The sequence below is a fragment of the Lolium perenne genome, chromosome 7, assembly GCF_019359855.2.
Source record: "Lolium perenne isolate Kyuss_39 chromosome 7, Kyuss_2.0, whole genome shotgun sequence".
NCBI classification, from domain to species: Eukaryota; Viridiplantae; Streptophyta; class Magnoliopsida; order Poales; family Poaceae; genus Lolium; species Lolium perenne.
In genome coordinates this window covers 412,070-433,246 of record NC_067250.2, presented here as the reverse complement: position 1 = coordinate 433,246, position 21,177 = coordinate 412,070, and the positions used below count along the sequence as shown (strand labels likewise).

Here is a 21,177-nt window from a genome sequence, read left to right as displayed (position 1 = left end):
ATGGAAGTGGCCACCCAGAAGCTATCTCTGCGGGTCTCTTTGTTTTCCATTATGTTAGACTAGCATGTAATTCATGGTATGTTATACTTTTGAGGGGAATACACAGCCGTATTAAAAAAGCAGAGAATAATTCATGGTATGTTATACTTTTGAGGGGAATACACAGCCGTATTAAAAAACTATATTCTGACATGGAGAAACTGTTCAACACAAGCATCGGGCTGTAGCCTGTAAAACAGCCACTCATGCACGCACAAGCAAATTAAACAGGACAATGCAACTGTGCAAAATTTCTCCCCATGTACACACGCCAGTCAGAAAATTATCTATCGTAATCATCATTAGAATGATTTTAAAAATCTATACCACTCACAATAATTGCAGAGTTCCTATCTTGTCATGTTGAACCACGATAAAAGAACGCCAAGCATAAACTGGCCATCTTAAAATGCTAGGTCATCTATCCACACAGATGGTTCATGTATCCAGCTGTCAAAATAAGAGTTCATATACTACGTGAAATCATCAGCTAGTTACCACATGTAGGAAACTGACCGTGGGGGGTAACTGCATCCTTCTAAGAATTGGATTTATTAAAAACATCTAAAAAGAAAGAAAAAACTGCTACACTAAAATAATTGAGAGAGTAAGATGAAATACTCAAATTGCTACAGCAAAAGAGGACAATTGCATCGTCTAAGTTTGTCCGGTGTACATCCATGTTTTAACATGTGAAGATGTGAGCCTATGCATTTGTTTCCAAAAACAACAGATTATTTTCAGTGAAAGCAGGGCAATGTAAATATAGATAATTTTACTTTACCGGGTCACCATGACACGTGTAGTATGAACTCTACTTTCATGTACCATGATTGGTAAGAACATATAAAAATAATAGATGATCTGCCTTGGTTTATATAATCTAAAAATAGTAGCTGACTATTTCAACTAATGATTTATCAAAACTAAAATCCCAACATGAAACTAAGCATCATAAACCTCTCAATAAAATACAGAAACTAACTCCATATCAGGATAATAATGAATTCTGTAACTAACTCTATTTCAATCATTTATAGAATAACAGACTATACCAGTCCATGTTTACACACCACTGTTGTACTGCAATCATGTTTCTGTGACTGACATAAAGCTTTTTTTTTTGCATTTAGCACTTGTGTCCTCTAGGATATTATTGCTGTGTATCTAATAGTGAAGTGAATGGAAATTGGCAGAACTTTTCTTGTCCGCAAATGATGGACATATCTTTTTTTTTCTGATGAAAGAACTGAAGTAGTGCAAATCCAACTATCAAAGTAACAGCAAAAAGAAAAGAAAAAGAACTGAAGCAAAAAAACGCCTACGCAAGGCTATGTAGAGTCTGATACGTGTCCAGTTGGGTCATTCGAATCACACGTTGTACATCTCTGCACCCATCACAAGAAACAGTTTCACGACCAGAGCCAGAAGCGGTATCCACACCCCCTAGATATGAACAACAATTGACAATACATAACATAGTAGATCATGCCAACGTTACCTCAGCTGTCCACGGCTTCCTGGCCAATACCTCGATATAACACTGAGCATTGCCAGGTTGAGACTGAATAGTCTAGCTTCATGTTGCCGTCTGACCATGAAAGATCGTCCCACAACTTTGGATCTTAGTAGTCTTGCTTCATGTTGTCGTCAGATGATCAAAGCTTGCAGGTAAAGGTTCAGGTCAAGACCATCAACCTTCCTGCCCAACTGTGTTTATAGAATTGCCGGCCAGATGTAAAAAAATAAGATTAATGTAGAATTATTCCAGTGGTACCCGAGAAACTGATTGACAAAAGCTGATGAGGGGAGAAGGAATTACTTTGTTTCTTGGATGGATGCAACCGCACAATCGAGATCATATGGCCGAAAAGGCACAAGAGTTGTAAGTAGAGAAGTTCAGCACAGTTGAAACTTGTAATGTTCAAAACTTGTAATGTTCAGAAGTCATGAAAAATTCCACAGACAACTACGCATCCACGGACCCAAAATAAAAGATAGAAACTATTGCTTATGCAGCACATCCAGATAATGTGAAGAACCATTCCCTACTAAAATAAAATGAGATAACCCTCAGGCCCCTTATAGCTTGTTGCAATTTGTGCTTTCTTGCTTCCGCTGATCCTTCGAGACTTTCTCCGAGGCTTGTTTTAAACAACTCTAGGGAACTTTGGATGAAGTTGACATAGCTCATTTATGAGACCAAATATGTCAATCTCAGAATCTGAACCGAAACTCAGAAAATAAGCCCTTTCAGGGGGGGAAAATAAAGCGATCGGGAGCCCTTTCCATTGTCTTCAAAACTCTAAGCTATATATTCCTCGCACGTCTATGTTGTTCTGCAGACTAAAATACTGAAGAATTTTCATGTTACTTTCAATCTTCCTGGACAAAAAAAGCTCATATTATGAAAAGGCAAAGACCAAATATGTTATTACAAAAAAAGATCTATATCTACAATACCTATCTAGATGATTTGGTCACAGCTGCAATTTCTAAATAGAAAACATTACCTGCAGTTTAGTCTAACATGTCTAAATAAAAGAAATCTTGTAGGCATTAGAACACGAAATAGTTAGTTGAAATATTATCTGCAAGTTTGTGCACCGTACCATGATATCATTGGGTTCCAGAGCTCCTACTACAGCGATGACTGTACCCATTGGCCCTTTTTTGAATTTGCTGGCACTTCTGCCACTCTCTATGGTGGGTTATGTTTTTATGATGTGCGTGTTTTACCAATCCTAGGAAAACTCTGAATATAAGCCGTCATCATTAGTACAGATAGACTAATTGGTGCTAAGATCCAAAGTCGAGAGGGAAAAAAACCAGATCGTGTATCATGTACTACATCACATCGATTAGTAAACTTAGTGGTCAAATTCTTACGTTTCTCTAATAGCAACAACTTTAAGAAAAGGAACTGTTATATACCATCTGGTCACATAATTTTATTTCAAAAAAATCTGGTTAAATAAATCAAAATCCAGGAGTATGCACCAGAAACTACAAACTCCCATCACAGACATAAAAAAATGTGGTTAAATAAATCATAAATCTAGAGTATGCACCAGAAACTACAAACTCCCAGACATCGCAAATTAAAAACCGTATATTAGCTGAACTGAAGAAGCTTGGTGTATAAGCAAAAGAAAAAAAGTTAACCTAACCTTAGAGCCTTACAGACAATGCGTTGATGCATTTAGCTGTTGCACCTTCTTTCATGCATCTAGATGCTGGCACGAAAGAGTTCATTTTTTCACAAAAAAGAGTTCAGATTTACTAAAATTTGAATAATATACTCTTTATGTCTCATACACTCATGTCGAACGTGAGAAATAATTAACAACTAATCTGGAAGGTGGATTATCTTGGTGTAACACCTTTAGATAGCTTTGAATCACGGAAATTTTCTTTTGTTAGATTATTGTATGCATGACCACAACAGGAGTTCAAGAATCAATACAATACCACTACAGTGTCATGGCAGAGCTACCATGACTAACCAACGGAATCTTGGTGTGAGTACTCAGCTCAGTCTACAAATTTTTTTTGGCGCAATTGCAAAGGTAAGGTGGAAAAAATATGCAATAGTTACCAAGACGAAATTTTATCCTAGATATGAATTTCCAAGAAAATATTGTATTCTTAATGCCAACTACCAGGCTTCTAATTCTCTGTTTAGCTTCGATTGACCATTGAACTCTCGAAACAAAGCTTTATAATTTATTTCTTAGAAAGCTATGATAACACACTGTTCAAGTAGAACTCACTTATCATGATATTGATTATTTATCTGTATAGTAACCTATCTCAGCCATACTAAGTTAATGTAACGACTATGTATACTATAAAAAAAGTTCAGTATGTCCTGGACTCTTTCTTAACGAAAGTGCACTACACATGACAATTTTGAATCTATTTGTCTCAAATAGGATAATATACAATGACACATCCGAACAACATATGAAATCTTAGAGATACCTTCAACTCAAGTAAGAACTAATCATTTTTTCTAGAGAATAATTATAAATTTATCACTAAAACTACAGTCTAGATCAATAGGTAAATCAAATAACCGCATAAACCATTGATCAGAGGGCCAATATCTACATGTAAGATACGTGAGCAACTTACATGTACACATTTTAGGCTGACGACCATCTGACAAAAACCTATACCCCTATTATTTCTACTACGCCATTTACACTCGTTGATCTTACCTACCCAGGAAACCTGAAAGATGACATACTGCATTCTTCGTCGACTTTAAAAAGGACAGCTATATGTCAAATTCATCATGCGTGCCCCAAAAAGAAAGTAAAGTTGCACATATGCAGCCACCCCTCATCTACTGGCACATGAAAGGAGATCGCAATCGACATGCTTAAGTAATCGTTGGCGGAGAAGTCACTCAACCTTGCAGGCATTTCAGTGAACACCATGTGCGCATATGAAATCACCATATCGTTCTTAGCCCAGTGTCATCAGTGTGTGTATCAAAGATCCTCAATAGAAAAACAAAAAACTCCCAAGCAAAAATGAGAATAGAGATAGAAGAGCCCATGACCTTACGTCTGCCATGAGATTATCTAACCAATTCTTCCTTCATCTCCACCCATGTATGTGCTGCAAAATCAACATAAAAAAGAAATATGATCAACAAGTAGCATGACTCGTACTGAAAGAAAAGAATAGGAACAGTGAAGAATGGAAGGTAGTTTTTTTTCTAAATGGGATTACCCCGGCCTCTGCATCGGTTGATGCACACAGCCATTTATTAATAAATAAAGATCATTCAAAAGTTTACAACTCAAGGATCATCGAGGGTCGATACAAATATCAGCCATCGAAAAAATAGGGAAAAGCTAAGCGAGCTAGGCATCTTGCAATCTTCTAATAGGCCGCCAAGTAGCCTGGTAGAAAATATCCTGGGCAACCATTCGAAGGCGGTTGCATCCAGAAACCATGCACTCCCGCTGATCCTCCGGGAGCAAGAAACGCCAGAGCTGGATCCAGTGAACCATAGTGTGGATAACCTGTAAGAAATTAGTAGAGTCTTTTCTGTTAAAAACAATATCATTTCTGCAATTCCATATTGACCAACATAAAGCGGAAACCCCAATACGAATCCTAGCTTTATCAGTTTTGTCAGTACCGTTCAGCCACTTCCCAAACATATTTGTGATATTGGAAGGAGGTGGGATATTATATGCAGCAAAAACCACTCGCCAAATAAGCTTAGCAAAAGGGCAGGAAATGAATAAATGTTCAACCGATTCCTCATTGTCACAGAAAGAGCATTTGGTATTCCCATTCCAATTTCTCTTTACTAGATTATCGCGGGTCAAAAGGACTTTCTTACTAAGGAACCACATGAAAATTTTAATTTTGAGTGGGATTTTTATTTTCCAAAGATACTTCCGAGGATATCTCCTCTGTCCATTTATCATATCACCATACATAGATTTAACAGTGAAATTCCCAGAAGAAGTTAACCCCCAAATAAACCTATCTTGGTCATCATTTAAATTTATCTCCATTAATCTTTGGCATAGGTGTACCCATTGATCCCATTTGTCACCAATAAGCCTTCTCCGAAAACCAATATTTAACGGAGTTGAACTCATAACTTTTGCCACCGTATCGTGCTTACGATGAACTATATTGTATAGTTGGGGATATTGTGATGCAAGAGTCTGATCACCCAGCCATTTGTCTTCCCAAAACCGCACACCTTCTCCAGATCCTACCTCAAATTTTCCTCTACTAAAGAAAGCATCTTTAACTTTCATTAGTCCTTTCCAGAAAGGAGAATCAGTAGGTTTACTCTGAACTTCCGCCAAGGTTTTTTGCGAGAGATACTTATTTTTTAATATTTGTTGCCATAAGCCTTCTTCAGAAAGTAGTTTAAATAACCATTTGCTAAGAAGGCAAGAATTTTTAATCTCCAGAACCTCAATGCCAAGACCACCTTGATCTTTAGGCCGGCAAATCATGTTCCACTTAGTTAACCTATATTTCTTTTTGTTTTCCTCACATTGCCAAAAGAAGCGTGATCGGAAAAAATCTAATCTCTTCCTTACCCCTTTAGGTAAATCGAAGAAAGATAACATAAACATAGGTAAACTAGTGAGCACAGAATTAATCAATACAAGGCGATCCCCATATGATAGTAATTTTCCAGCCCAACACCCAAGTTTTTTTTCAAATCTACTTTCCACTGGATTCCATTCAGAATTTTTTAATTTTCTATAATGAATTGGGATACCCAAATATCTGAAGGGCAAAGAGCCTGATTCACAACCAAATAGTTGTTTATACTGCTCTTCTTCTTCTTTGGCTTTCCCAAAGCAAAAGATCTCACTCTTGTGAAAATTTATTTTAAGTCCTGATAATTCTTCAAAGAAACGTAGAATAAGTTTCATATTTAGCGCCTTTTCAAAATCATGCTCCAAGAAGAGTATCGTGTCATCAGCATATTGCAGTATAGATATTCCTCCGTCAACTAAATGAGGGATAAGACCTCCTATCTGACCATCCTCTTTCGCTCTTGCTATAAGTATGGCCAACATATCTGCAATAATATTAAACAACATAGGTGACAACGGATCACCTTGTCAAAGACCCTTCCTGGTTTGAAAGTAATGACCAATGTCATCATTAACTTTGATCCCAACACTTCCTCCCTTAACAAATTGTTCGATGAGATGACACCATTTAGGATCAAAACCTTTCATACGCATAACTTGTTGAAGAAAAGGCCACTTAACCTTGTCATATGCCTTCTCAAAATCAATTTTAAATATCACCCCATCCAATTTCTTCCGATGAAGTTCATGAATGGTTTCATGTAAGACCACAACTCCTTCAAGAATATGTCTTCCAGGCATGAATGCCGACTGTGTAGGGCTAATAACTTTTTCAGCAACAGTATTAGCTCTAATAGTAGCGACTTTCGTGAATATTTTAAAACTCACATTGAGAAGACAGATAGGTCTATACTGTTGAATTTGAATTGCATTCTCCTTCTTAGGCAACAAGGTGATAACACCAAAGTTCAGTTTGAACAACTGTAATTCCCCTAAATGCAGTTGGTTGAACATTAACATTAAATCACCCTTGATTATTTCCCAGAAGGTTTGGTAGAACTCACTGAAAACCATCAGACCCGGAGATTTATTTAACTCCATTTGAAAAATAGCATCCTTAACCTCCTCCTCTGTGAATTCAGCAACCAGGATGTTATTCTCCTCTTGGGTTAATTGCGGAATGTCCTGTGTATATTCCTCACTCAGTGTGAGAGTAGAAGTAGCCGGCTCTCCAAACAGTTTCTTATAATATTCAGAGATATAAGATTGTAAATTTTCATCACCCACTATGGTTCCTTCCTCTTGTTCTAATTGAAAATTTTTCTTCCTTCTGTGTTTGCCATTTGCAATTAGATGAAAATACTTAGTGTTATTCCCCCCTTCTTGAATATATTTGACCTTGGCCCTTTGTGCCCATTTTGATTCTTCATCTCTACGGAGTTTAGTTAAATCATCATTTGCCTTTCTAAGCTTTGCTCTCTCATCATCATCTAGAGGAATAAACTCCGCTTTCAAATCAAGTTCATCTATTAATAAAATTAGTTTCTCCTTTTGTTTCTTGTATTGTCCGCTTAAACATTTTGCCCATCCTTTGAGAAAACGCCTCAAGTGTCTGATTTTATTCTGCCAGATGGCAATGGGAGAATTCCCTCGTGTCTCAGCCTCCCATTCAGCTTTCACTATCTCATAAAAACCCTCATGCTTGAACCAAAAGGTTTCAAAAGAAAAGTGAGATTTGTTACCAATATGGGCATGGTTACCCGAGTCAATTAACAAAGGAGCATGGTCTGAACCAGTCCTTGTCAAGGCTCGAACTGTGACTAAAGGGAATTTCTGCTCCCACTCAACTGTCGAAAGGATTCGGTCAAGCTTCTCAAAAGTTGGGTTTTCTTTTCGATTAGCCCAAGTGAATTGCCTACCTGAGAGAGCAATCTCTCGCAGGTTTAGGCTCTCAATGATGGCATTAAAAACGAAAGGCCAATGCGGCTTAAAATTATCATTGTTCTTGTCCTCTTTTCTCCTCAAAATGTTAAAATCTCCTCCAATGAGGGAAGGTATGGATCCCGAATCACCCATTCTGGCAAGTTCAGCTAGAAATTCTGCTTTATGAGTATCTTGAGCAGCCCCATAGACTGGCACCAATACCCACTCAAAACCATCATGTTTACATTTAACATGAAGTTTGACACAGAAATCCCCAGTTACCACTGTACCAACTTGTAAGGATGTATTATTTATTCCCACCAAAATGCCTCCAGACCTCCCATGAGGTGGAAGACAAAACCAAGAAAAGTCTAACCCATTTGCCAAATTTTGCAGAAAAGGTATTGAAAAATTAGATCTTCCCGTCTCCAGTAAGGCGATAAAATCTAATTTTTCCTCCCTTAGTTGTTCTTTGACAAACAAGTGTTTGGCAATGTCCCCGAAACCACCTGAATTCCAAAAAAGACCTTTTATAGAAGACATGTTAACTTACAATTTTTGTTTTGAATCTAGCACTTCTACGAACCCCAGATAAGTCAAACTCTTTTTTCCTACGAGGCTTCTTAAGATTAATAATGGGCATCAACAGATCATCCTGCTCCCACTGTTCTTGCGCCTCTTCTATTAACAAGTCTCCAGTAAGACTTGATAATTTAGAGGTTAGCAAACTGTTTTGCCCTTCATCCTTATTCAGTTGAGACTCCACATTTTTCTTCAAAATTACCAAAGTTCGATTAACCTCTACCTCCTTAATGGATTCTACAGTTTTTAAAACCTCATTTTTATTTTTCCCAAAAGAAATACCCAAACGATTTGCCTTAGCTACAATATCCTCATTAGATAAAGCAACAATAGATGGCTTGGAAGGAACTTTACCTGGAGCGGTAAAGTCATGTCTGAAGTTAGCATTCTGCATCGCTCTTTCCATCTGAGTAGCATCCGCATTTGGCTGCGCGCGAATCCTATCGCTCGCCCTGACAGACATAGATGGGGCTGCAATTCCCCCAAAAGCCACCACATCATTTTCCAAACTAGCCTTCTTTGCCCTTTCTTCAAGTACAATAGCAGTAGGTGTTGTGGTACCTGAAAGATGTCTCATTACCACTGTTGGCGATGAAATATTTTCTGTATCGACAACAATATGTATACCTGTGTTTTTGGTAGAAACAATAGAGCAGCCCACAGTAGGGCTGGCCACAGAAGATCCCATGTGCATCTGGTGTCCATGCTGCAGCAGCAGACCATGCTCCCTTGCCATTACTGGCTGGACAGACCCGCCCTTGGGATTGCAGCCGACGCTGACAGCAGCCAACGGAGACGCACCTCTCCGCGCCATGCCAACAGGAGGAGCAGTCTGGGTGGTCTGGGTGGCCAGTAGCGCAGCGGCCAGCGCCTCGGGACCCAGCTGGCTTTCTGCCACCAACGCCCGAGTGCCACTAGTGTCTGCGCCCTCCCCACCTGCTTCAGATGTTGGCCTGCCAGGGGACCGCGGCGACCGGCGTCCTGGTGACAGCGGAGCCAGCGGGGTGATCGCCCGAGGTGGGGCTGCAACGTCTGCGTCCACTAGCTGCACGCCAAATGTGGGTTGTCTGCCCAGTGGCAGATCAGCGTCAGCCAAACCTGGCGTCTCCAATCCCAACGCGACAGCAGCCTGCCCTTTCGGCGATCCCGATGCAGAAACAACCTTGAACACTGCACCTTCTATGTCCTTTTGTGCTGCATCATGCAATATAGGAATAGAATAAAAAATATGGCTATTTTCACCAGAAAAAGAAGAAGCACAATGTTCAACAGAATGAGCATGTATAATATTTTTAACAATATTACCTGAGCTCAACAAATCTTTCTTAAGAGAACCAAACAATATTGGAGCCTCAATTTGGTGTTGAGCTTGGTGAGCACTAACAGACTTAGCATTGCTTACATTCTTCATTGTACCCTGTTGACCATTGTTGTTTTGTTGCTGTATAGAGTTTATTGTCTTCTCAAAATCCATGTCACTTGCATCATCCGTGTTATCTTTATCTGATCCATTATTATCTCCTCGCCCATTGTTACCTCCATCATTATCCAAGCCATCCGTCTCAAGTTGGATCACTGTTACTGGTTCAACCTCAAAGCTCAGTTTAAAGAAACCCCTTTGTATAAAAACATATGTCGTCTCCGGAATGAGAGTATGATCTAGGCAACCAATTCGCAACCTCAACTCCTTGTTCTTCCTAGTGTGAACCATATCCACTTCCTTTGTCTTGCCAAAGAGAGTACCAACCGCCCACAAGGACAAAAAATCAGTTCGCACATCAGCTGGAATCCCTCTCACCCTCAACCAAACCTCAGGCAACATATACAAAGGGTCCTCTAGAGCTGACCAATCCTCAAAGACAAGGTCAGAGCCTCTGTCTGGAACTGGATAAGTGCGGAAATTCTTCATCCTCTGAGCTTCAGACTTGTTTGGAAATTTGACCCTAAACACATTGTTTTGGAAATTATAAATTTCCCATTGGAAATTCTCCACAGGTACAATTCTCTTCAAACAGTCTGCAATATCAGGAATGGACATCGGATCACCCTCAACTGTCACCTTCACTAGCTTCAAATTATCCACCTTCGGCTTGTAAGAACCCCCTGTGGGCACCTCAAAGAACATAAGTTGTTCTATTGCATATCCATACAGAGTCACAGATGGTTTAGGAGCAAGTAGAAGAGGACAAGCGCTGGAAATATGGTTCGTTGACTCACAAATATCACATACAGGCGCAGTACAAGTATCAATCTGATGCCCAGGCTGCTTACATCTAAAACAAGGATTTTTCTCTGTCTTCTTCGCCTTCTTAGCCGGGTTGGTACCCTCCTGTCTTGGCACGATTTCAGTCTCCACCTGCATCGGCTGAACTTGTTGCAAACCAGTAACCTGAGGTTGTTGCACAGGAGCAGCTGCTTGTGTTGTCGCCGGTACGGCAACACCCGAAGCCGAAGTTGGCACCTCAAGCCCTCCTTTCTGTGCCGCTGCAGTAATAGCCGCTACCACCCCCTGTATTGCCTCTTTAAACAAATCAGGGTTAACACCAGCAAGACTACCATTGTTTTGATTCCCTGTATCACTAGAACCACCTCCATAACTACGGTTCTGACTAAAATTAGATCGGCCTCCATTGAACCCATAACGATTGTTGGCATAGTAGTTGTTGTTCCCATAAGAACGAGGACGATAATGCTGATTACCTCCAGGACGGTTGTAATTGTTGAAGTTGGAACCTCGGTTGAATTGCCCAACCTCTGCAGCAAACTCCCCATTGAAGCGCTGCCCTTGAGCAACATCCTCTCCCGCCGTGCCACTAGACTCGCCGGTGACAAAGTTCCCAGGACGGCCAGAGAAAGCGCCACGACCATTGCCGTGATTGCTAAACCCCGATGGACCGCCGAAACCATTGCCGTTGTTGCCGTAGTTCGCACCACGGCCAGGACCTCCGAATCCACCGCGATCACCGCGGTCACCGCGCCCCCTGCCTGGACCAGCACCACGTCCCGGCCCAAAACCTCCATTGCCATTACTCATATCGCCCGCAGATGATCCGCCGACGACAGAGACGCCGCCGCCACGAGTGTTTGCGTTCGCACGCGAATGCCCTAGATTCCGTCGGCACGAACGCCCAACAGCGATGTGACCGTCGATAGGGTTTTTCGTGGGAACAGCCTGGGCCTTGGATCGACGCGCCTCACGACGTGCGGCATTTAGAAAAGGAGGCCGGCCCGACACACATGCATTGGTATGTTTTGATTTCAAAACAGAGCCCAGTAGCTTCTGTTTTGAAACGAGCGGAAAAACCGGATCCAAACCTGCGACGAACGACGAACTAGATGCACGACGCCGTCGTTGGACCAATGTCCATCCAACAGCATCATCGGCATCGATAGTGAACGTAGAAGGTTGGAGAACGGGAAGACGAGAAGAAGGAAGAAAATCTGCCGAAAACGAAGGCAGAAGCGTCGGCGAACGTACCTTAACTGGAGAACAGAGTTGCCGGGCGGCCAGCCGTTGCTGTCGCTGACGCTCCAGCCGTCGTTCCGCCCGCCGAGCAAATCCTGACGAGGTCTCACTCAGATCTCTCCCCTCGTCTGGAGAAGGAGATCGACAGAGATAAGCCAACGCCTTGGCTGGGCATCCCTCATCATCTCCTTCATCTGAACTAGAGTCGAGATCGTCGCTAGACAAAGCCCAGAAACGCCCTAGCGGAGGCCTTGACGTCGAGAGCGGCGGCGAAGAGACGCCGGCGGAGGCCGGCAGTTCGCCTCCGTCGCCTGGGCCATCGCCAGACCGCCTAACGGTCATATCGCTAATTAGTCCAGAACAGGTGTGGGTGTGTCAGGCCAGAATGGAAGGTAGTGAATATACCTAGCAGAGCAATGGGGGTGGCTAGTGGCTCCCAAGAAATTACGAAATCAAAAACATCACCCAGATCAAATTGACGTGGTAGCATCTGATGCCATAGTACAGACCGCCCCGTTTCACTGTTTCATGCTTCCAGAGCACAACAGAGGCAGGCTATCAAAGCTCGGCGAAGCAACAAGGTGAACCATAGAGGAAGAGAAGTAGGCGGAGACGGCTCCTGTTTCTCAATGGTTCACCCTGGTGTTTAATCTTTGTACTTCCCGGTCTAAGTACAAAAAAGGGCACAATAAAATGATTATAGTTTTTAGTGTGGTGTAGAATTCTGAATCAACTGAGTTATCAACCGATGTAGTTTCATATAGAAAAATGGTCCTCCAACACCTCTAAACTATATGGCTAGACGTCATAATCAATTGAAGCACTAAAGTTGACATTTTTTAATTCAATCAACAGTCGTTTACAGATAATAAATGTAACGGCCACTACAAAATAAAACGATGGATCCTACAAAACAAATGCATAGTCTAGTTAAGGCCAATCATCACACAGATGCAAATGTGATAAAATCAAAGAGATGAGAAAGGGGAGCAAGACAGGGCAGGAAACCAACCGAGGATTGGGAGGGCGTGTGGGACAGACAACCTGCTGCAGCAACCTATGAACCAACGGCGGTGCGGGGCAGCGCACGGGAGCTCTGGCCGGACGATCGGAAACGACGAACCAAGGCACCACTTCTATCCACCATGCAGAGCACCGTCGGTCGTTGAGCCTGAACGACTACACAAGTACACAACGCACCGGCCATCAGGGACGGAGAGCCGGAGCACCTCGTCGACAGCCGCGAAATCGGAGCTGAAACGACCTACACCACAGCTGCTGGCCACGGAGGAGTCAGGCAGATCTCACGGCCGGGGAGAACTCAGGCGGGGATAATTTCGCAAAATCTGAGCGGGGAGAAATCGGGCGCGACCGAGGCCATGGCCGACAGCCGCGAAGGAGGCCGTGCAGCGGGTCGGCACCTCCCACCGCTTCTCCCACTGTATCCCCATGGCATGGCCCGATGAATAGCCGCCCAGGGAGCAGCACGTGAGGACCGCCGCCACGGGGATCCCCTTCGTCCATGCGCCTCTTCCCCGCTCCGGCTGCTGGATTTCTCCGCTAGCACCATCATCTGCGCTCCGCCATACCGACGACATCGTAGTTGTCGGTTGCGGCGGTGCAGCCCCCCAAGGCAAGGCAGTGTCCCCGACTCGAAGCAGCGGCCACCACTGTTCACCGGCGTGCGCCCACCAGCCGAACCAGACAGCCGGTTCGAGGGCCACCATCTAGGAGGATCGCTACGGCCGCGACGGGGGACGGCGGGAGCGGCTCCGTGAGGAGTACGGCGTTGGAGAACCTACACGCAAGGCCGACGGCCACGGAAGAGATCGGTAGACGAAGATGGAGCGACGGGACTCCATGGGAGATTTCTAGATAGAGCAAATGACGACACGCGGAAGAAATTGAGGAGAGAAAGAGACAAGGTGAATGGTCAAAGCGGTTCTGATCAGGTGGCCCACTATAAACAACAAAAGCCACACAGTAATTGGACCAATATAATGCGGCAACAAAGGAGAAGAGAAGAGAACACGTAAAACTGTACGCGCGTTTGCACCAAACATACTGGCAGATTCCCTAAATTCTCATACGGCACCCAAGCTGCACACAGAAAAAGAACAGCAGGAACTAACCACCAAAGAACCTACGTGTCAGCACATTAGTAATCTGGAAAAAAAATTCAAAATTCTGTGAAAAACTGAGGCTGTTCACGGATATAAGTATAGTATTATTACAGTGATTTATGATTATATCTGCAACATACCGCTTCGATAAAATGGGATAATTTGAGTGTTGTCCGCTTCGATAAAATGGGATAATTTGATTTATGATTGTTGGTGTGTATGTGAGATCGGGAGATTAAAAGATGTGGCTTAAAAGAAACGAGAGCGAGATTGTTTTAGAGAAATTGAGAGGAATTGCTTTCTGTGTTGCTTGCTATTGCACTAATTAAACTATCATTTTCTATTTGATTAAACATAGATGAATTGCACCACGGGAAACTATTGGTTACCGTTATTGTGTCGTAATAAAAGCTAATAATTCGCGGTCACATTTTCGTTTACAAACATCTCATTTTGTTTAACTCGTTAAATTAGATAGAATTCTACATACTACATTGAACTATAACTTTTATCGAATTGCAGTTCTATCCAACATATATTTGACCATTTTTAGAATAATATATATTGTGTTTAACACATGGTGTGAAGAAAAAGTAATTTTAGGGTCGTGGCAGCGCACGGGCATTCCACTAGTAGATATAATATGAGATATTTGCTCGTGATTTGGTATGCAAACGCGAGACAACTTAAGCTAACCCAGAAAAGCCGAATAGCTGTGTACTTCATTCAGAACAGCTGAATTATTTGCATCCTTCAGAATTTGAACTATTTTCAACGGAAAAAGAGAGCACGACTGAACTGGTTGCTATTCCTGCTTAAAAGTAACTGACAGAAGGGACATAGTTCAGTGACGAAGATAGTCGGAAAAGCATCAAAACTTAATGGTACTCCAAAATTACAACAAAATGACAGCTAGCAACTCAATCAAAACTCTCATATGTTTCCCTAGGGAATTTCTCTTGAACTCATAATCCATGTCTTCTCTCTCTGCACCAATGCTCACAGGAGCTTTAAACTTCAGAACGAGGCCCAGGAAGATGTTTTTGCACCCACTGCATGAGGGAACAGCGACAGACCTGGAGGAGCAGGAGCACCTGATGCACCTTCGTCAATGACGCCATAACTCACCAGAATCCTCGTGATCAGCACGCCGGCGACGTACGACAGCCCGGAGCAGCTCACGGCTATCATCAGGTAGTACATGAGTGTCTTGAAGTAGGTCCTAGGTCTGCTCTTGACATGCGCCTTCCCGAGCGCTAGCAGGGCAATGCATGCCAGGGTCGCGGCGGCGACCACCATCATCTTGTTCTCCCGGTCATTGCTCTCGCGGAACGACAGCCCGTAGAGGACCGGTGGGAGCAGCCCGAAGACGACGTATGATAGCAAGGCCATGACCATGTGCAGCTGGGCTTTCGACCGCCTTCCAAGGTTCACCCAGTAGTGGCCAACCCGTTCGTCGTCCCCGTCCACGTCTTGGATGTCTCTCAGGTCGGCAATCTGTTTTCATATCGACCAGGAAGGATATGTTAGTATCTTGAAGTTTGTGGGCGAGTCTTCTGTGACGATCATCGAAAAGGAGAGTGGATACAGTCAGGAGGAGTTTTTTACATTGTGGAAAATGAGAGGAAGTCCTCCGATAAGATTGGCTATTCCCAAGATGAATATGTCCACTGCAGGCAAGATAACAACAGAATTTCATTAGATGAAACAATATATATCAGTGTCAAAAATTCAAAAATAGTGAAGCAAACATGCGGTTCCAAGAAGAAAGTAGTAACTGACATGTTTTGGCGCCGCTTGATGCTGCTGCTGAGACAACAGACAGGCTGGTGATGGATTCGACCAAGCCTCCATACACGATAGCTTTCAGTATATCCCAGTCATCCCTCTGTTGTGGTCTAGGAACAGCTGGATTCACATCTTCCGAGACTGGTACTGCTACATGAGGTGGATCTGCTGCTCGAGGATTCGGTGAAGTCAGTATGTCGCCCCTTGGGATGATACCTGTCACCAGGAAACACTTGGTCATTAGGTACACAGGAGAGATCCAGATGGAACTAAAAAGAGAGTGGACAAATTTCAGATTTTTTGCGCTGCATTTTTTACTAATTTAGTTTCGGTTATGTGATGTTATTTGGCAACATTTATAGATACTTGAAAGAGAATTTGTTTGTTCCATACATCCGTAGGTGCATACCTGCCAACCTTATCTTAATTTATTTTTGCAGATACTGGGAATAGATCTAAAAGGTAAATAAACCACACCTGGTGCAATATTCGTCACATTCGGGCTATCAACCTTCACTCCTGGTGTGTCAATTGCAGGGGTGGAAAATGAACCATTCCAGAAGGCTTCTTTGGCAGCTCCTTGAACATCTGAACAAGTACTACTATCAGGTTGTATCTCTCGATCACAGTAGCTCATGCATAATAATCACTTAATCAGACCCACCTTCTTGGCCAACTAGGTGATTTCCACCCAAAATAGCATCGCCAGCAGGCTTTAGGGGAGGCATTTTACCGGTTAACACTTCCATTTCGTCGGTGTGAATGATTCCTGAATGTGATATGTCTATTTTTCGTTACTCTATTCCACCACCCTGACATACTGTTCTTAAGTAAACTGTTGATTCTTCTTTGTCATTGTGTTTTTATGCAAACATAGTCATTGCAGCCTATTCCTAAAAAGTAATCATCAGTCAATCCATACAAACTAGGTTCCATACCTACAGCAGATGACGTGTGAGATGATGTGCTAGCTGCTGCCGATGTGGTCGTAGATGACGTGGTAGCTGATGCTGATGTGGTTGTAGTGGTGATTATAGTAGTGGTAGTTTGATGTGTTGAAGAAGATAATTCATCTGTCGAGTGCTCGGGTTTTACAACTGTGTCATGAGTATGCACATATGATGCCCTAGTTGCAGTTGTTGTGGTGGCCGTATCACCAGAAGTCGCTGCACCTTGTAACAGTGGAGTCTGTAGCGAATCTGCACGATGTTCACCGGAAGTCGCTGCATCATGTAACAGTGGAGTCTGTAGGGAATCTGCACGATGTTCACCGGAAGTCGCTGCATCATGTAACAGTGGAGTCTGTAGCGAATCTGCACGATGTTCACCGGAAGTCGCTGCATCATGTAACAGTGGAGTCTGTAGTGAATCTGCACGACGTTCAATTGTTCAGCTTATGTAAGAATGAATTGCAAGATAATTAAACAAGAATCATTCTATCAAAATATAACTAACAAAGAACTATTTATGAATTTTGTTGCATACGTGCAGCAGCTTGGTTTGGGCTATCTCCTGGCTGGAAACAAGACAGAAGCCAACTTGTGCAATTCTCAGATGGAGGCATGTCCTCTGGTGCAGGAGGAGGCAGAACATCAACTTGTTGTTCCCTCCTTCCAAATATTCGAAATATGTTGAAACTACATCCTGGTGACAAGAAACAAGTTACGCATGTCCCATTGGATCAAAATGAAATGTTGAAGCAACCAATGCACAAGCACATGTATAGTGAGAATACAATAACTTTGTTCTGAAACTGAAAAAGAAATATATAACTGAAAAAAGAAGCGGTTATCGATACCTGTTGGAATGAAGTAAGAGAAGCATGACAAACATCTGAACACGTCGGGTGCTTCTTGCCCACCACTTTCAGGTGTAGGAGCCAAAGGCGCTTCTTGAGTATGCAGTCTTTTTGGTTGCTCAGTGGGTGTCGTTGGTCTCGCTCTCCTTTTCCTTTTTCTCAGGATCACCCTCCGGGTTATGCACGAATTGCAGTTGGGACAGTATAGGTCATGAGTTTCTTGCTGATCCAGAATCTTCTCCAGATCGTACTCTTCGATCTCAGGCTGAACCTCGGTGACATGTTCGTTCTTGGCAACTTCAGCTGGAAAATTTTCAGTTTTGTTGATATGAAACATGTGTGTCATCTCAGGTTCAGCGCCATTGGGGACCTGGTGTGAACTGTTGGAGTGCGACTCGTTTTCTTCAGGTTGGGCCTCTGTTATATGTTCGTCCTTGTCAACTTCATCTGGCAAAATCTCAGTTTTGTCGATTCTTAACATGTATGGTATCTCAGGTTCGGCACCGGTGGAGAGCTGGTGTGAGCCATTCGATTGTGATCCTTTTTCTTCCAGTTGAGCCTCCGTGACATGTTCTTCCTTTTTAACTTCATCTGGGAAAATTTCAGTTTTGTCGATCCGAAGCATCATGTCTGCAATCTCAGGTTCGTCGCTGTTACAGACTTGGTGTGAACCATTTGTGTGTGATCCATTAGATTCTTGAGCATCGCCATTTTCATGTGTGTCAATCTCTTTGCCTTTAGGACTCGGAGTCTCATTTGTCTCCTCCTCTTCAGGGCCTGATTGGGCCGCTTCCCTGACCAGGTATCTGGCGCTTACTTCAGTAATGATATGAGGAACTGATAAAACAAAAAGAGCAATATCAGTACAGAATTAGACGCAGTGGAGCACCTTCTTCTTCAGTTTATTTTCATATGAGACTACTTTGTGCAGCAAAACAATTTGAAATAATATGACAAGAAACACAAATAACCCAAGTGCAGATATGCGAGATGAACTGAAGCTGATCACTGCTATTGCTAAATCTTGTCATATCGCCGTATTGTTTCAGTTTCTGACACTAACCTCTGTTAAGTGAACAGTAAAACGGCTCTTTCCGAACTAACAATTTCTGTTCAATTTGGTGGCGATAGCCCTGATGATTTAGGATACTGTTCCCGTACGGACTAGCCAAGCGGTACGTCCAATCGCAGTGCCGGCACTTCCATAGCCCTTCAGTAAAGCAACAGAAAGCTAACTTTACTATGTTATATATCAACCAAATTGTGACAAAGTGAAAATTGTTGTCTGCAGTCTAATGAAAGAAAACAGAGCTTTGTAGTTCATAACTCAATGATAAAATTTTAAGATTTTGGGAGCCTCCGGGCCACGGCGATCATCTGTCTGCCCGTGGAAGGCTACCTATCACTGTTCTGAGTGGACACCGAATTTTCCTAGGTAATTTTGGGTGTGGCCTAGATTAGATTGGGTGAGAGGGATCTGTAGCCCAATAAAAGCAAGAGTTGGCAGCCAAAGGATGTTGGTAGCCATCACTATCTGACATATGTGTCTTACCCTCTCCTGATCCGTACTTATTTAGCATGTGTTTTCCCTGCGAGCTATGTCTTCTTCTCTGTTCCTCTAAACTGATGGCAGTATTGTTCACTGCATCTCAACACATGAATGAGGGAACAGATGCAGTAGCGATGACTTACCCACATTTTTGGGTCCAGACACAACACACGATCTTTTTAAAAACAATATGACAACACATGAATGAATTATTGCTTGCCAGAAATGGTAAGAAGTACAGCAGGAGTTGTCTCCTCAAGAAAATAATCAAGGAAGAGAAAATAAATGAATCGAGCAGGAGCAAGTTCATCTTATCTACAGCAGTGGAAGAAACAGGGTACTAATTAAAGGCGTGTCACCTTTGGCTGGATCGAAGGAGATACTCTTGTGCTGCTCCTCTTCCTCAGCAGCCTCTGCTTCTCCTCCATTGACATGGGCATTATTCCCATTTCCGTTCTCATGGGCAGCATGCTCCAGCAGCCTCTTCTTGATCTCCCTGGTCAGCAGCTCCCCTGCGGCAGCATCGCTGCCTCCCTCCTCCTCCATGATCTCCACCTCCTCCTTGAACTGATCCCACGCCGGCTCCGCCACCACCTCCATCATCCCTCTTCTTCCTCACCAAGCACTATATAGTACTTATTCACTTTCTTGGTCTTGCTCTCTTGCTCTGTCCAAGAAGGCGATGAGGTTTTTATACTGGTGTAGCCCCAATCTCTATGCTAGCAGCCATGTGTGCGCAAGAAGCTGTTCCTTCTCCAAACTAATTACTAGTTTATTGATGATGAAATCAATGGATGTTGTCAAAGCAGGCAGGCAGGGATGGGCCTTGACTTTTGGGAAGAGGATCGTTTATCATGTGAGATGGAGATTGGTGCTGCGGGGAAGCAAGTACGTGATGGGCACCTGCCTACAGTCTGGCTGGCCCACCTGTCACATGTGCAGCTGTCCCACCTTTGCTGCTTGGGTATTCATTTCCGTCACATGGAGTACGTGACAGGATAACCCTATTTTTTTCTTCTTGTATGAATATATATGTGATCCAAGGGCCAACTAATATCACCAACCATTAATTTTTGTTCTCTTGATTTCTGAGAAACAATCTAGTATTTTGTTTTGTTCCTCTTCATTCATAACATAGTTTTGTTTGTTTGTTTCTTTTCGTTTTTGTTTGTTTGTGGAATTTACGTGACATCATACATAGCTAAACCGTTATACGGAACACCTTTGCTTGTGTTGCAGATACTAACAGGGTTGAATTGGAACTAAACTGTATCATATCGTGACATGTTCTTCTCACTGTCACTGTCTCAAAGTCATTCTTGAGAAAGGAGAGATTAGTTTGAAATGAGTTAATTGGACTAGTAGTACTCATTACTAAAAATATTATCTGCATCTAGTCCATACATTTTCTGGAATATGAAAAAAGTTGGGCGATGTGTGTGAACACGTGCGACTCCGAATGCATTTTCTGAGTAGTTGGGCGATGTGTGTGAGCACGTACGACTGCAAGACCTGGGGCTAGAGCTACCACCCGAAGCATCATGGAGTAAACAAAAGAGAATGTGCTCAAGACAGAAACACTCACCCAAAATGGTAAGGAAATAGAATATCACTTTTCTGTTGCTGTTTTCTAATAAACCGCCACAGGTCATCCTCCACGTCGGCGGGGTGGTGTTCTAACACATGTGAATTAACGATGTGTGGGTCAATGAACCCAACATCATGGATGTTCCTTATTCGCATTTCCCGCTTCTTCATTCTGCATAATAGCGTACACAACAAGATAGTTAGGACAAAGGTGCAATGAACGAGATGGG

The 21,177-nt window shown here is 42.8% G+C and overlaps 2 protein-coding genes across 9 annotated transcripts; both read right to left on the bottom strand.

Annotated features, from left to right (window-relative positions):
- Positions 1-1,118: 1,118 nt before the first annotated feature.
- LOC127311710 (uncharacterized) lies at positions 1,119-14,021 on the bottom strand. Of its 6 annotated transcripts, none has more exons than XM_051342172.2 (5): positions 9,942-12,499; positions 9,264-9,830; positions 8,991-9,197; positions 4,610-4,668; positions 1,942-2,424 (listed from the first exon to the last, which is right to left on the bottom strand). In XM_051342172.2, the coding sequence occupies exons 1-4, from the start codon at positions 12,442-12,444 to the stop codon at positions 4,628-4,630; spliced, it is 3,318 nt and encodes a 1,105-aa protein (XP_051198132.1). In that variant the 5' UTR covers positions 12,445-12,499; the 3' UTR covers positions 1,942-2,424; positions 4,610-4,627. The 6 variants fall into 6 exon arrangements, 5 of the variants coding, with proteins under 5 accessions (XP_051198132.1, XP_051198131.1, XP_051198130.1 ...); XM_051342174.2 differs by lacking the exons at positions 1,942-2,424; positions 4,610-4,668 and adding exons at positions 4,755-5,078; positions 12,508-12,607 and having other exon boundaries at positions 9,942-12,433; XR_007857810.1 differs by lacking the exons at positions 8,991-9,197; positions 9,264-9,830; positions 9,942-12,499 and adding exons at positions 1,119-1,427; positions 1,541-1,749; positions 12,508-14,021 and having other exon boundaries at positions 1,862-4,668.
- Positions 14,022-14,917: 896 nt separating this feature from the next.
- LOC127311711 (membrane protein of ER body-like protein) lies at positions 14,918-20,209 on the bottom strand. 3 transcript variants are annotated; one of them, XM_051342175.2, is made up of 10 exons: positions 19,720-20,208; positions 18,875-19,021; positions 17,812-18,648; positions 17,499-17,657; positions 16,952-17,383; positions 16,678-16,782; positions 16,491-16,601; positions 16,008-16,229; positions 15,834-15,895; positions 14,918-15,722 (listed from the first exon to the last, which is right to left on the bottom strand). In XM_051342175.2, the coding sequence occupies exons 1-10, from the start codon at positions 19,961-19,963 to the stop codon at positions 15,243-15,245; spliced, it is 2,799 nt and encodes a 932-aa protein (XP_051198135.1). In that variant the 5' UTR covers positions 19,964-20,208; the 3' UTR covers positions 14,918-15,242. The 3 variants fall into 3 exon arrangements, with proteins under 3 accessions (XP_051198135.1, XP_051198137.1, XP_051198139.1); XM_051342177.2 differs by lacking the exon at positions 16,678-16,782 and having other exon boundaries at positions 19,720-20,209; XM_051342179.2 differs by lacking the exon at positions 18,875-19,021 and having other exon boundaries at positions 19,720-20,207.
- Between the last annotated feature and the right edge of the window lie 968 nt (positions 20,210-21,177).

What these genes read in the sequence shown, in the direction of transcription:
- LOC127311711 (XM_051342175.2), bottom strand. Translation starts at nt 19,963, where the DNA reads ATGATGGAGGTGGTGGCGGAGCCGGCGTGGGATCAGTTCAAGGAGGAG. An exon ending in ATCAAGCGGCGCCAAAACAT is followed by an intron (nt 15,896 to 16,007) that starts GTCAGTTACTAC and finishes TCTTGCCTGCAG; the next exon opens with TGGACATATTCATCTTGGGA. An exon ending in TTCCTCTCATTTTCCACAAT is followed by an intron (nt 15,723 to 15,833) that starts GTAAAAAACTCC and finishes ATATGAAAACAG; the next exon opens with ATTGCCGACCTGAGAGACAT.
- LOC127311710 (XM_051342169.2), bottom strand. Translation starts at nt 12,444, where the DNA reads ATGACCGTTAGGCGGTCTGGCGATGGCCCAGGCGACGGAGGCGAACTG. An exon ending in GAAAGATTTGTTGAGCTCAG is followed by an intron (nt 9,831 to 9,941) that starts GTAATATTGTTA and finishes TGCATGATGCAG; the next exon opens with CACAAAAGGACATAGAAGGT. An exon ending in ACATGACTTTACCGCTCCAG is followed by an intron (nt 5,079 to 8,990) that starts GTAAAGTTCCTT and finishes AATTTCTTACAG; the next exon opens with GTTATCCACACTATGGTTCA.